General features: G+C 39.7%; 3 protein-coding genes and 1 long non-coding RNA gene across 6 annotated transcripts in view; 1 reads left to right on the forward strand and 3 right to left on the reverse strand.

Annotated features, from left to right (window-relative positions):
* Nucleotides 1–6049, reverse strand: part of LOC106344489 (probable inorganic phosphate transporter 1-8) — a 10167-nt gene extending 4118 nt beyond the window's left edge. The window contains exon 1 of the mRNA XM_013783857.1: nucleotides 5331–6049. Coding sequence (XP_013639311.1) covers nucleotides 5331–6049 — 719 coding nt within the window. The remainder of the gene's footprint in view (nucleotides 1–5330) is intronic.
* On the forward strand, nucleotides 950–4619 carry LOC106294459. Of its 3 annotated transcripts, none has more exons than XR_001260841.1 (6): nucleotides 950–1490; nucleotides 1591–1783; nucleotides 1846–2827; nucleotides 2958–3522; nucleotides 3604–3696; nucleotides 3785–4619. It is a non-coding gene; the product is annotated as an uncharacterized LOC106294459 (long non-coding RNA). The 3 variants fall into 3 exon arrangements; XR_001260842.1 differs by having other exon boundaries at nucleotides 950–1247; nucleotides 1329–1490; nucleotides 1846–3522; XR_001260840.1 differs by having other exon boundaries at nucleotides 1846–3522.
* Nucleotides 6050–8779: 2730 nt separating the features above from the next.
* Nucleotides 8780–12576, reverse strand: LOC106344490 (probable inorganic phosphate transporter 1-8). Its single transcript, XM_013783858.1, has 2 exons — nucleotides 11858–12576; nucleotides 8780–9689 (listed from the first exon to the last, which is right to left on the reverse strand). Exons 1-2 carry the CDS (start codon nucleotides 12574–12576, stop codon nucleotides 8780–8782), a joined length of 1629 nt encoding a protein of 542 aa, XP_013639312.1.
* A 511-nt stretch (nucleotides 12577–13087) lies between these two features.
* On the reverse strand, nucleotides 13088–14029 carry LOC106344491 (uncharacterized mitochondrial protein AtMg00810-like). The gene is made up of 2 exons (XM_013783859.1): nucleotides 13447–14029; nucleotides 13088–13338 (listed from the first exon to the last, which is right to left on the reverse strand). The coding sequence occupies exons 1-2, from the start codon at nucleotides 14027–14029 to the stop codon at nucleotides 13088–13090; spliced, it is 834 nt and encodes a 277-aa protein (XP_013639313.1).
* Between the last annotated feature and the right edge of the window lie 700 nt (nucleotides 14030–14729).

Genomic DNA, 14729 nt, shown 5'->3' on the forward strand with positions numbered 1-14729 from the left:
ATCCTCAATCAAATCTTCAAGTGGGAGATTGTAAGTCAAATAACACGTTTTTCATAATGGACGGTGATGGACGGTGAAGTTGGACGGTGAAGGAAGTGATTTTGTCAGTAATTATGGCTTTCACATGTCCAAACTTCTTCTATAAAAGGAGAGCTAAGCTGAAGAAAAAAGATATCCCAAAATCAAAATCACAGAGAGAAGTGAGGAAGAAGAAGAACGTGAGAGAGAGAAAAAAAAAATTCTTTTTTCTTACGGGTATTTGGGATCAGGTTGAGAGAAAATTATTTAGAGAGTTTGGGTATTTTCTCCTATTATAACAAGAAAATTATTAATCGATTTCTCCGTTGTAATTGAGAGGTTGTAACTCCTATTATTTTTCTCGTAATAAATTCTTCTACCTTGTCCGTGATTTTTATCTTTTAGGGTTTTCCACGTTAAATCTGGTGTTCCATTTATTACACTATTTCTCAAATTATTAGCTGCGACCCTGCTCTATCCGGTCCAGTTTTACAACACAAACTAGTGGACTAGCTGGAGGTGATACCTGAGGTAGATATAAATATTAGATGAAAGAATAATAATACTATAAAATATTAAATAAGTTATATGTATGACTGGTGAAGACTTTTATTTTGTTAAAAATGATTGGTGGTGTCTTGGAATAAATTACGTAAGGATGACATGGCTGGTAAGGTATATACCACAGTATTTGGTATCCATCCGAATATCCCTTCCAATGTCTTTTTTTTTGCAAACAATTTTTCATATTAAAAACGAAAGGAAACAAAAGTTTACAAGCCCACTGACTTCAGTTTGGTAAGGAGCCCCGCCCAGTAGAGTTTTACCCAAATCAAGAATCATAAAATTGCCCCTTAAGGCCCAAAACAATATTGGAAGTAACGATGAGTCGTTTACAAAGTTGGACGACGATCAGAGATCACGCAAAGGTTGGAGGTGACGAAATTGATCGGAGGAGTTGTATCAGCTGAGCCATTGCTGCATCATAGTGGAGGATGTTGAAGGATTGGCAGACCGGAGAGAGAGGATCCTGTCTTTGATTTGCCTATCAATCCGACGGGTTAGAGATTGAGAGGAGGTGAAGATCTTCATGTGGAGTCTTGTGTTCCGTTCTGTCCATGACCAGTACAAACATGCTTGCCAACAGATAAGCGATAGCATACCTAGCGGAGATCGAGGACTGAGACCTTGAAGCTGTTCCAAAACTCTGCTCCATATTCGTTCCGGCTGTAAGCCACATTTCCTTATCAGTACACTCCATATTCCCCAGGTGAAGGCACAATCAAAGAAGAGATGGTTTCGACTTTCAGGTTCCAAGTTACAAAGCAAACACAGTGGTGATGTCGTGATCAGGCCCCAACCAATTAATCTGTCTCGGGTGGGACATCTATTCAACACAAACAACTAAGCTAAGAAGCTCTACCTTGGCACCCCACCCTTATTCCATACTATCTGATGCCACAGAACAGGAGGTAGTTGAGTTCTAAGCTGATCATATACCTGCCCAATAGAGTATCTGGTTGTTGTTTGTCCTTCTATTTCCCACTCATAATAGTCCTCTCCATCATTCAGACTGATCATTGTGAGCACTGCATGAATCTGTACTTGAGCCTCAGATCGCGCTGGAGGAAGCTGCCAAGCACCATTAGTTTGAAGGGAAGCGAGAGTCGCTACGTCCGGAATCCCAAGTGATGATGATTCGCCAAGTTGAAGAAACTGTCTTATGCTGCCTAGCGAGGACCAATTATCCATCCAAAACCGACAGGTGAGACCATTTGAGACTCGCATTTTTATACATTGATATATCAAGGGACTTAACTTGAGCAGTTTGTTTATTTGCCAAGAGAACCTTCTGTTGGGTGGGGTGGTCCACAAGTTGCTGAGGCTACCTTGCAATACTTCCTCAATGAACCAAGCAACCCAAATCGAACCCGATTGGAAAAAGAGGAGCCAGATTAGCTTAAGACAACAAGCCTTGTTCCATAGAGATAAGTCTTTGATTCCCAGTCCACCTTCTTTCTTTGATTTCGTTACTGCTTCCCATGAGACCCTAGCAGTATTGTGACTCTCGATATCACCTTTCCAGAGGAAAACACTACATAAAGAGTTTATTTTTTTCACGCAGGCTTTCGAGAGGATGAAGGTAGAGCACCAGAAAGTGTTAATCCCAGCTATAACCATCTTGATCAGCAACAACCTTCCCGCAAACGACAAAGATTTGGAGCTCCAAGATGAGAATTTTCCTTTGATTTGCTGAAGCAAGACTTCACAGTTGAGCAGTGTGAGCTTCTTTGTTACTAATGGAACTCCCAAATAGCGAACTGGAAGGGATCCCATCAGCATTCCCGTCGAGAACTGGATTAAGTCAGATTCAGCGTGAGAGAAACCTGAGGCAAAGAAAGAAGTCTTATGCACACTCATAGCCAGACCAGCGCACATCTCGAACTCTCTAATGACCTGAAGCACAGCTTGGACAGATTCAAGACTTCCATCTATGAAGATTAGCAAGTCATTTGCAAAACATAAGTGGGTCATTTTAGTTGATGAGCATTTGAGATGATAATTAAATTTCCTCTCATGTGCAGCTTCCTTGAGCATTAATGATAAGTTGTTCAGCGCTATGACAAAGAGATAGGGCGACAACGGGTCTCCTTGGTGTAGGCCACGAGTTCCTTTGAAGAAACCATTGATCACACCGTTGTATCCAACCGTAAAGCTTGTTGTGCACACACACACTCTGATCCAGGAGATGAATTGTTGAGGAAGGTCCATAGCATCAAGGCAAGAGAATAAGAAGGACCAAGACAAGGTATCAAAAGCTTTCGCTATATCAACTTTTATAGTTATACGCTTGTGGCATGTTTGCTTATGATACCCGTTTATTAACTCTCCCGCTAAGGAAGTGTTTTCAACTAGAAGTCGTCCTCTAACAAATGCAGTCTGGCTCGGTACAATAAGATGGGACAGGATTGGCTTTAGTCTTCTCACAAGCAACCGCGACACCACCTTGTATAGCGTATTGAGACAAGCGATCGGGCGAAAGTCAGTGATTTGTGAGGCGCCAGGATGTTTAGGAACCAAAGTGAGGATAGTGGAGTTGGTAGTAGACGGCATGAAGGAGGTGTAGAAGAAGTGACGGATGGAAGTGACAACTTCAGTGCCTAAGATGCTCCACGCAGACTTGTAGAAACCTGAAGTTAATCCATCTGGGCCCGAAGCCTTGTTTGGGTTAAGCTTGAGCAGAACAGAGGCGATCTCCTCCAGAGTAGGAATTGAAGTCATCAACTGCCCTTGATCCTGAGAGCAACGGAATGGAGTTAGCCCCTGGAACCATTGAACCGAAGACTGAGCAACTTGCGGTGCAGGGACAGGACCTAAGATATTAGTGAAGTGACAGACAGCATGAGAACTCATGTCCAAAGGATCATTCAGAACGACACCAGAGGCTAGAATGAAAGATCTAATCATGTTGTAGCTGAGGCGAGTCTGAACAATCCGATAGAAGTAAGTTGTATTCTGGTCACCCTCCTTTAGCCAATTAATTCGAGATCTTTGTTTGAAGTAGCTCTCTTCTATCATCCTCAGGAAGTTCCATCTTTCTAGGGCCTGCTTTTCAAGTTCAAAAAGCTGCGTAGTTGGAGTTTGCATCACTTGTACCTGCACATCTTGTAGCAAACAGTTAGCCTCACTAACTCTCTTTTGTATTTGTGAAAAATTCTCTATGTTTAGTGTTTTAAGCTCTCTCTTGATTTGCTTTTGTTTCCAGCATAGGGCAGTGAGGTTCCATGCAATGCTTCCGGCTTGTGTCCATGCTTCGTAGACCACTTGGAGAAAGTCGGGGTGTTTGGAAAGATAGTTATAGAATTTGAAAGGGCGGGTTCCATGGGTTGGGATTTTGTAGGCCAGATCGAGGATACAAGGACAGTGATCAGAGGTTAGGGCTGGCAGAAAGAAAGCAGTACAGTTGGGGAATAGGTTTAGGATTTGACTATTGATGAGGAGGCGATCAAGTTTTTTAGCCAAGGGAGACTCAGGTTGCTTATTGGTCCAGGTGAAAAGAGGACCTTGAAAACGAAGATCATACAGTCCCATTTGGTGAAGACAATCCTTGAACTCAACCATACTACTAGTGAGGTAGTTGACATCATCATGGGAGTTTTCAGAGTAATGAGCAATCTGATTAAAGTCTCCACTCATGATCCATGGCACCGTGTCAAGTGATAGGGATTGGCATGTGTTAAGAAGTTCCACCCATAAATCCGTACGCTCAGCTCTCTCATTTGAAGCATAGACGGCAGTATAAACAAAAGGGAAAGATCCAGGCAGCTTGACCTCGCATGTTACAGCTTGCCTCGATTGATGCAGAATGCGTACGGAGACAGTTTCCTTCCAGATAACAATTATGCGACCTTCAACGTCCATAGAGTGATTAGAGGCATAGTTCCAGCCTCTACAAAGTTTGGTCATTAAAGGGCTCAGGTTATGATTCTTGATATGTGATTCCAAAATGATGTCAAAAGAAGGTTGTTGGCTCGCTAGCCATTGACAAAAAGGGTGTGCTTGTCCGGATCATTCAATACGCGGACATTCCAAAAAAATATTTTAGTATTCATAGATGCTAATTTGTTAACCTTACAATGTCAATGACTCATTTGAAACAAACAACTAATTTGTTAACCCTCTGAATAACTGATATATATATCAATAAAAGATAGCTATTAAAATATACAACTAACAAAAATTGTTAAGGAATCTAATATTATATACAATATATAGATTGTCATCAAACCATAGTTCTAAACCCACCATCAACTCTTAACATTTTCAATAGACTAGAAAAACGTTTTTATGGTCTTCATTGGTTAAAGTACAATATATTTATTAAAAACTAGAGTTTAAATAATGTTTAATTGAAATCATGGCATCTATCGTTTTGTTTTTAAAATATATGTTGAAGAAGCAGAATGTCTTTTTGAATAATTTTATATTTAAATCTTCCAACATATGTTAAACTGCAAAAAATTGTAAAATATATGAAACTGCTGTTTTCTTCCCAAAGGAAAGAAAACTACAAAATAGGGTAAAAATGATATTAGTTCTATAGAATGATATAAGCTTAAATCTTCTAGCTTCCAATATTTTATATGTGGGACAAGTAGCCAATAAATAGTGAGGCAAAAACGTTATGCCGTACGTCCCTTCTGATTTGTGATTGGAAATATAAAATATATAAATAAAGCACAGAGACTTTTTTTAAATAATACTAATTAATTAATATCAGTACAAAAATATGGAGAAAGTTTTGGACGAACCTCGCGGTTTCAGGCATCAACGTTCGCCAGTACAACGTCAGTGCAGCGGGAAGAGCACCGATCATAAGGATCAGCCTCCACGCCACGTCAGCTTCAACCGGAGCCTCTCCATCAGCCTTCGAACCGCCGCCAAAGTTTTTAAACGCCACACAAACAGCCATCGTCACGGCTGAGCTCACAAGAATCCCCGACCCTTGCATGGAGAACACGGCAGCTATAAAGGCGCCACGTCTTCTCTTATTCGAAAACTCCGACATGATGGTAGCCGAGAGCGGGTAATCACCACCGATACCCAAACCGAGAATAAACCGAAAGAAACCGAGACTGACCATAACGCAAGACCTACTACTCGTGCACACGGAAAAGCCACAACCAAAGGAGCTTAGGATCATGATGATCAGACAAATCCCGTAGACTCGGCGGCGACCAACTCGGTCGCCGAGGTAACCGAACACGAGTTGACCCGTTGCTGTCCCGAGAAGAGCGATGGCGTAAGAAAGGGAGAGAACGGCTGTGGTGATGGAGTCTCCGTGGTAATAAATATGGCTAATCATTTTCATGATCGGTGCGATGCAGAAGAGGTCGTAAGCGTCGGTGAATAGTCCCATTCCTGCTATTATGATCGCTTTGAGATGGTACCATTGTATTCTAGCTGCATCAAGAGACAACATTACCTTTGGTGTCAACGTCCTTTTCTTGATCTGCGATTCTGAATTCATAGCTTCCTTCTTCACCTCTATTTGGTTTTGTTTATCGAAGGTTTGGACTTCGTAGGCACAATAAATTGAAACAGGACATTATTGATTGTACTTATAATAAGTTAGGTACAAGAAGTCTCTGTCTGTTTTTCATTACATTATTTCTATGCTCATGAAATATGCTGCTTATGCTTGAATCCGAGAAAGACTTGGTGAGTTGTTATATTCTATTTTGTGTTGTCACGACGTGCACATTATTAATTGTTTGAGAATCTCCGGCAGACTAAGCCATATGCTTTTGTATTAATCCATTTATTTTGGTTTAACTCACTGGTGAAGGGATGTGTTAACAACATGCAGACAGTCTTAACATGAAAACCTCGCGGAAACAACACTACGTAGACCGAAGGTCAGAAGTGATGTGTTGTGTTTCTTTGAGCTTTTGCTTTGCTTTTTAATCGGATTGATTTGTTTCGACTTTTGGACTTTTTTTTTTGTTTTCTTTAGTGGTTTTATATGGAACATGTTCATTTCATGGGAAAAGACGCAATTAGACAAGATTTTAGAGTTATGTGTTACAAAAAAAAGACAAGATTTTAGAGTTTAGCTAGATTATATTATTGTCATTAATAAAATGAATTCCCTAAAATTACAGTGTATCAATACCATATCCAATTGTTTACAATCTTGTGTTCATTGCGTTTCCATTGTATTGGCCTTCGAGCTCACTATGTATATACAGCAAGTTAGACTAAAGCCTAAACATGTCCAATAGATGACACCTTTGAAGAAGTTGTGATTGATGGATCAATCCAGCGCCGATATAGATTGTGGGAGGAGTCATGGAGCGTTTCTGGTTATAAACTGGTTCGTCCATCATCAGTAAGGATCAAAGCCGACGGATGAGAGAAGAAAGACCACCACCACCACCTTGGGTATACATACTTGTGTTGAAGTCCAGCTATGTTCCAAACAGTAACTAGGTCATCCATCTACTGTAATCATGTGGCTTTGACACTCAATCTTATCCTTGTTAATCAACACACGACACGAGCAGCATCTGCCATGAGCCCCCCGATGCCTAGGCAAAGTGATTATCAAAACTCACAATTTTTCTGGTTGATACGTGTCAGAAAGTAGAAACAGACAACAAAATTGTATCAGGAAAAGACAGATCTAAGCTATATTTGTCAGAGCCCACGAAAAGGTCACATCTTTCTAAACATGTAGGACGATCGAACGGCTGAAGATCAAGTGGACCATGAAGGCGTTGCTATTGATGCCTCTGGTAGAGTTCCAGTTCTACTAGGGAGTAAGTCATTATTAATTCAAGAAAAAGACTGATCCATTCCTTATTAGAGCATATGCAATGGTGTACTCCACCTTAGAATCCTTAGGAATATTTTAGTAATATTTTTTTTTTTTAATAGTTAAGGATTCCAATCAAAACGGTGTCTCCAATGGTGTTTCCGAAGATGGAGTTTTTAGGAATAAAAAAATAATATTTTTTTAATTTTTTTTTAAATTGAAATTGAAATTTTATTAATTGCATGATTAAAAATAAAGATACAATGATTAAATATAAAGATACATTAATTATTAATCTTCATCACCAAATTTGTTCAAAATATTTTCGATTAAATCATTTTTCAATCGTTCATGCATATGCCTATCACGAAGATCATTCCGAACGCGAAAGAGATTATTCAGATTTGTAGGCCTCTCGGTTTTCACCTGTGAATTTCTGCTGACGTCTCCTTCTTCAACGATTGATCGAAATCGCCTTTTCGTCTCGAGCTCTGATTTTTTTTCTCGCCTTCGGTCTCGAATGAATTTTTTTTTCGCAAAACCAAACACAATAGCTCACCGAGCCTATCCTCCTCCGACACGTGCACTTAGGATCAAGTCTTTCATATCCTTATTTACGGACTGATCCGTTGTTATGTTAGCCAAAATATTATTATTATATTTCATTAATCATATGATTACCTCCTAAGGACTCTTCTTGGACCGCCGTTGCGGATGGTCTTAGTCCTCAAGATGTTACTGTGTTTTGGTATATGAAGGGTGTCTTTTATGGGCGGTGCGGGGTCGATTTGGACCGTGGTGTGGCTGCGGTTGGGTAAACACTGGGAAGCCAGAGGGTCTCCGTGGAATCAACAAGATGGCTTCTTTGCCCACCAAAACTAAATGATAAAATTATTCTATCTTTTCTGAGAATGATCTCTATCTTCATATTGATACGAACGTTGTCATGACATTATAATTTAAGTGTTTTCCTTTTGACTTGCGAATTGAAATGTTGTAACAATGATGGGGCAATAATAAGCTTTCAAACAATGAAGTCAAAACTTAGGTTAAACCATCTACTCTCAAAAATAAAATAAATATGAAAAAAGAAAAGAATAGAGATTTTATGGTTGAAAAACTTTTCAGTATTTAAAAAAACTATTCGAATATTTGTCATTTTTCATTGGCCAACATTATTTGATATTTAAAACGTGGTTGAGAAACTCAATTTTCTACCCAATGATGATGTCCTTTAAAGAACTGAATATAAAATGATGACTGAAGAGAAACAGAGACCATTGAACTGATGAAAAACAAAGAAGACTATATTGAACAGTTGCATGGGTAGAAAGTACACACAGAGGAAGCTTACATTAAACGGTTTTATTTGGTAAGAAATATACATTTGGCTTCCTTTCGTCAAGTAAACTGATTCATGAGTTTGGTATCTTGGCAGGGTCATCAGGTGCTTGCCAAGGATTGCCCGTCACCAATCTCTTCGTCCTCAACATTCTTATCTCGTTCGTGCTCGTGCTCATTCTCTTCTAACGATCTTCCCATAGTTTCCTTCGTGAAGAAATACGTCACAAACATTCCAGCAATACAAACTCCACCAAGAATCAAGAAAGCAGTTCTCATTCGGTTCGCATCAGGATAAACCTGGTTTATATCATCGCCGTCTTCTACCTTCTTCGTAGCCCAAAAGAACCCAACAGTGCCCACAATAGCCCCAAGCTTACCCGCGGCTCCAGATATCCCGTGGCAAGTCGACCTAAACCTAGCCGGGAAAAGCTCCGCGGGAATGATAAAAGTTGTAGTGTTGGGACCAAAGTTACAAAAGAAGAAAACGAAACCGTAAAGAACCATAAAGCCTTTCTTTGTCTGCTCATGCTTAGACCAATACCAACAGTACGGAATCCCCGCGGCCAAAAAAATAACGGCCATGAAGAAAAACCCCATAATCTGGATCCTGACACGACCTACCTTGTCGATGAAGAAAACTGTGAACCAGTAACCGGGAATGGTAGAGCAAGCGGCGATGATGGCTCCTAGTTTCGCCACTTCGAAGGTTGCGTCGTAGACGTTTGTGGTGGCGGAAGAAGAAGGGTTGTGGGAGTAGCTACTGAAAATATGGGAGAGGAGGAAGTTGCTTGTGTAGAAGACGACGTCTACTAGGAACCAGTTAGCGGATGCGGCAAAGAGGTCACGGCCGTGGAGGCGGAGGAAGCGAATGGAGAAGAGCTTGTAGGTAGGCGGTGGTGAAGGAGAAGGTGGCTCCGTCGTTGTTTCGTCAGAGATATTCGATATTGACATGACTTTTTGCATGTCTTTTGCTGCTTGGACGATATTGTGTTCCACAAGTGCTGTGTACCTGCATGCATGGTACTACTAGTTTTAATTAATAAGCCGCATTTAATGTAAAATAGACTATTTATACATTTACAAATCGAGTTTTTGTTATTTTGACTTTTTTCCTTTTTTATTGAATGCCCTACGGACTAGAGTACAAATTACTGGACTAGCCGAAGGCGACCGTTATTAGTTTTTCTTAGTTAAAAGTTAAAAAAAAGTTCTTATATTACGCTAAAAACCTCACCCTAAGAACCCTCCAATAAGCATGTCCTATAAATATTAGATGGAAGAATAATAAAACTATAAAATATTAAATAAGTTATATGTATGATTGGTGAAGGCTTTTTTGTTAAAAATGATTGGTGGAGTCTTGGAATAAATTACGCAAGGATGAGATGGCTGGTAAGGTATATACCACAGTATTTGGTATCCATCCGAATATCCCTTACAATGTCAATGACTCATTTAAAACAAACAACTAATTTGTAACCCTCCGAATAACTGATATATATTATATATCAATAAAAGCTAGCTATTAAAATATACAACTAACTACAATTGTTAAGGAATCTAATATTGTATACAAAATATAAGATGCCATTAAACCATAGCTCTAAACCCACCATCAACTCTTAACATTTTCAATACACTAGAAAAACGTTTTTATGGTCTTCATTAGTTAAAGTACAATATATGTATTAAAAACAAGAATTGAGAAATCATCTAGGAATGTATATCATGCGTCACCATGGGAGTTGTAAAAGAATGTTTGAAATCATAGCATCTATCGTTTTGTTTTTATAATAAGATGTTGAAGAGGCAGAATGTCTTTTTAGTTAGTTTTCTATTTAAATATTCCAAAATATGTTAAACTGCAAAAATTTGTAAAATATATGAAACTGCTGTTTTTCTACCCAAAGGAAAGAAAATTACAAAATCGGGTAAGTTTATTTCTATATAACCATCTATACTATTAAAATAGAAATCATAACTTATTTGATGTGTGATTTATTAGTTTGGACCCTCCATTAGAAATTCATAATTTTAAATAGGTTTTTATTTATTCAACTATACATTTTGTGTTTAGGCTAACATTGAAAAACTTAAATCAATTAAAACCAGTAACTTCCCATTATTTTAGGGATTTTCTAATATGTAAAAAATAGAATTTTAGCAAACCAACCTTTCAAATTCGTGATAACAAACCATATATGTTATCTAATTATCATTTTGGCTGACTGAATATCTAACTGTATTATGTGAAAACAATACCACAACACAAAGTTTTGCAAAGATAACCGGTTTTAAATTTGATCTATAAAGAAAGTTAATAAATATTTGGTTGCGCGGATCAAACCCTAGTATAAGCTTAAATCTTGTAGCTAGGGTTGGGCATGAATACTAGTTACTTGCCTTATACTCGCTTACTCGCCTCGTTTTTTCAAGTATTCGTCGTTGCCAAGTCAAATATCAAGTCGTTAAGTTTTGCTACTTGCAAGTACAAGGCAAGTAACAAGTATCACAAAAAAAATTACGACTCGCCTTGATATTATTCGTTAATTGTTTTACGACTAAAAATGATAACTAAACCATAAAAACTAAAGCCCTAAACAAATATTTCTTTGTTGTAAGAAGTAAACAATACTTTCTAATTGAATTCCATCTTCTTCTTTTTTTATATTAGGTGCAAATATTTTATTTAAAATAACTCTCGTATTTTTACCAAGTCGAGTAAATAAAACAAACTTTCATAATCTTCTCTCGTAAAATATTATCTATCAAGTAATTCTTAGAAAGTTAGAAATATATCCAAGTAATTAATAAATACTTGTAAGTAGCAAGTAATCGAACAAGGCAACTAACTTGCAAGTAACATATTTTGGACAAGTACTCGAAATAACAAGTACTCGTTTCTGATAAGTTAAGTACAAGTCGGAAAATTTATTTCTCGCAAACCAAGTATTAAGTATACGTAAAAAAGCAAGTATCCGTCTTGCGGCCACCCCTTTCAATATTTTTTATTTGTGGGACAAGTAGCCAATAAATAAGGGGACAAAAACGTAATCCGTACGTTCTTTCTGATTCGGTGATTGGAAATATAAAATATATAAATGAAGTAGAAATACTTTTTTAAAATAATACTAATTAATATCAGTAAAAAAGATATGGAGAAAGTTTTGGACGAACCTCGCGGTTTCAGGCATCAATACTCGCCAGTACAACGTCAGTGCAGCGGGAAGAGCACCGATCATAAGGATTAGCCTCCACGCCACGTCAGCTTCAACCGGAGCCTCCCCATCAGCCTTCGAACCGCTGCCAAAGTTTTTAAACGCCACGCAAACAGCCATCGTCACGGCTGAGCTCACAAGAATCCCCAACCCTTGCATGGAGAACACGGCAGCTATAAAGGCGCCACGTGTTCTCTTATTCGAAAACTCCGACATGATGGTAGCCGAGAGCGGGTAATCACCCCCGATACCCAAACCGAGAATAAACCGAAAGAAACCGAGACTGACCATAACGCAAGACCTACGACTGGTGCAAACGGAAAAGCCACAGCCAAAGGAGCTTAGGATCATGATGATCAGACAAATCCCGTAGACTCGGCGGCGACCAACTCGGTCGCCGAGGTAACCGAACACGAGTTGACCCGTTGCTGTCCCGAGAAGAGCGATGGCGTAAGAAAGGGAGAGAACGGCTGTGGTGATGGAGTCTCCGTGGTAATAAATATGGCTAATCATTTTCATGATCGGTGCGATGCAGAAGAGGTCGTAAGCGTCGGTGAATAGTCCCATTCCTGCTATTATGATCGCTTTGAGATGGTACCATTGTATTCTAGCTGCATCAAGAGACAACAACACCTTTGGTGTCAACGTCCTTTTCTTGATCTGCGATTCTGAATTCATAGTTGATCCCTCTTCACTTTTATTTGGTTTTGTTTATGGAATCTTTGGACTTCGTAGGTAGAGCATAATAAAGTGAAACAGGATATTAATGATTGTACTTATAATAAGTTAGGTACAACTGTACAAGAAGTCTTTCTGTTTTTCATTATATTATTTCCAAGCTCATGAAATATGCTGCTTTATGCTTGAATCCGAGGAAGACTTCGTGAGTTGTTATATTCTATTTCTTGTTGTCACGACGTGCACAATATTCACTGTTTGAGGATGTCCGGCAGACTAAACCAGGCTTTTGTATTAATCCAGTTATTTCGGTTTAATTCACTCTGATGAAGAGTAAGTAGTAATCTAGTAATAATCATTAGTGCTTCAGCAGTGTGTAAACCATATGAATGTAGGCTGAATGAGTATTATTAGATGTAGATGTTACAATATATATAGCTATTACAGAGAGCTTAGGTTAGAGCTAATGACACTTATAACCTTAATTACATATTATCTCCTATACACCCCTTCAAGATGGAGGTACTTGAGTAACACCAATCTTGTGCATGATCTCTGTAAATTGAATGCTCGTAAGTGGCTTCGTTAAGGCATCGGCTAGCTGGTCTCTGGTAGACAAGTGTGTAACACGCAAAGCTCCAGATTGTACATTGTCACGAATGAAGTGAAAGTCCAACGCAATATGTTTCATTCTGGAGTGGAAAACCGGGTTTGCAGCCAAGTGTGTAGCACCGATATTGTCACAGTAGATGACAGGTATATCTGGGATGGAGACACCAAGCTCAGAGAGCAACGAGCAGACCCAGCGAATTTCGGAGGCCGTGTCTGCGACCGCCCGATACTCCGCTTATGTGGACGAGCGCACCACACCTTTTTGTTTCTTTGAAGACCAAGATATCGGATTGCCCCCAAAGTAAACAACATAAGCAGTGGTAGAGAGATAATCATCAATATCACCAGCCCAATATGCATCTGAGTAAGCATGTAGAGTGGTCGGAGAGTTGGCGCGGATGAGAATACCATGAGCAGGGGTGCCTGCAAGATAACGCAAGATTCGTTTGACAGCCTGCCAGGGAATGTCTGTCGGCTTATGCATGAACTGGGACAATCGGTTAACAACATACGCAATGTCTGGTCGCGTGAAGGCAAGGTATTGGAGACTGCAAAGAACCATTCTATACTCACTTGGATTGATCAGAGGAGTGCCTGACTTAAGAGACAGCTTCGGTGTAGGAGTCATTGGAGACGAGACAGGATGAGCATCAAGCATGTTTGTGCGCTTGAGAAGATCAATCACATACTTCTTCTGCATCAGATGAAACCCACGGGAGTTCCTTGTTGCCTCGACACCGAGAAAAAAACTCATATCCCTCAAGTCTTTCAACGAGAATCGTGAAGCAATGGCGGTGAGAAAACGTCGGAGAAGAGTGTTGTTGTTTCCAGTGATGAGCATATCGTCGACATAGACGAGAACATACAAAACATCAGTACCATGTCGATAGATAAATAGTGACGCATCAGCAAGAGAATTTTGAAAACCTTGGGTGACAAGGAAAGCACGCAGTTCCTGATACCAAGCTCTCGGAGCCTGCTTGAGACCATATAAGGCCTTGCGCAGGCGGCAGACGTGGTGGGGGAGATCCTGATCAATGAAACAAGGCGGCTGGGCTACATATACTTCATCATCGAGTGTTCCTTGGAGGAAGGCATGGAGGCTTGACCAAGCATGGTGAGGCCAGTCTCCACAATGTGCCTATGTTTGCGTTCAGAAATTCCATTATGCGCGGGCGTATGCGGTGGCGTCGTGAGATGTGTGATCCCGTTCTCAGCCAGGAACTGTCGCATGACCATGAACTCACCCCCATTGTCTGAATAAAGTGTCCCAATCTTAGTTTTGAACTTGTTCTCAACCAATTGCTTGAACACGATGAAGGTGTCTCGTACTTGTGACTTGAGCTTTAGCGGGTATAGCCATGTATATCGCGTAAACAGATCAACAATGACCAAGTAGTACTTGTATCCATCGACTGATATGACTGGAGAGGACCAGACGTCTGTGTAAAGATACTCAAGAGGGTGGTGTGAGACAGTCGTGTTTGAATAAAACGGGAGCTTATGGCTTTTATTGATAGAACAGTCCGAACAAGACAAAT

Source organism: Brassica oleracea, chromosome C5 (genome assembly GCF_000695525.1).
Source record: "Brassica oleracea var. oleracea cultivar TO1000 chromosome C5, BOL, whole genome shotgun sequence".
NCBI lineage: Eukaryota > Viridiplantae > Streptophyta > Magnoliopsida > Brassicales > Brassicaceae > Brassica > Brassica oleracea.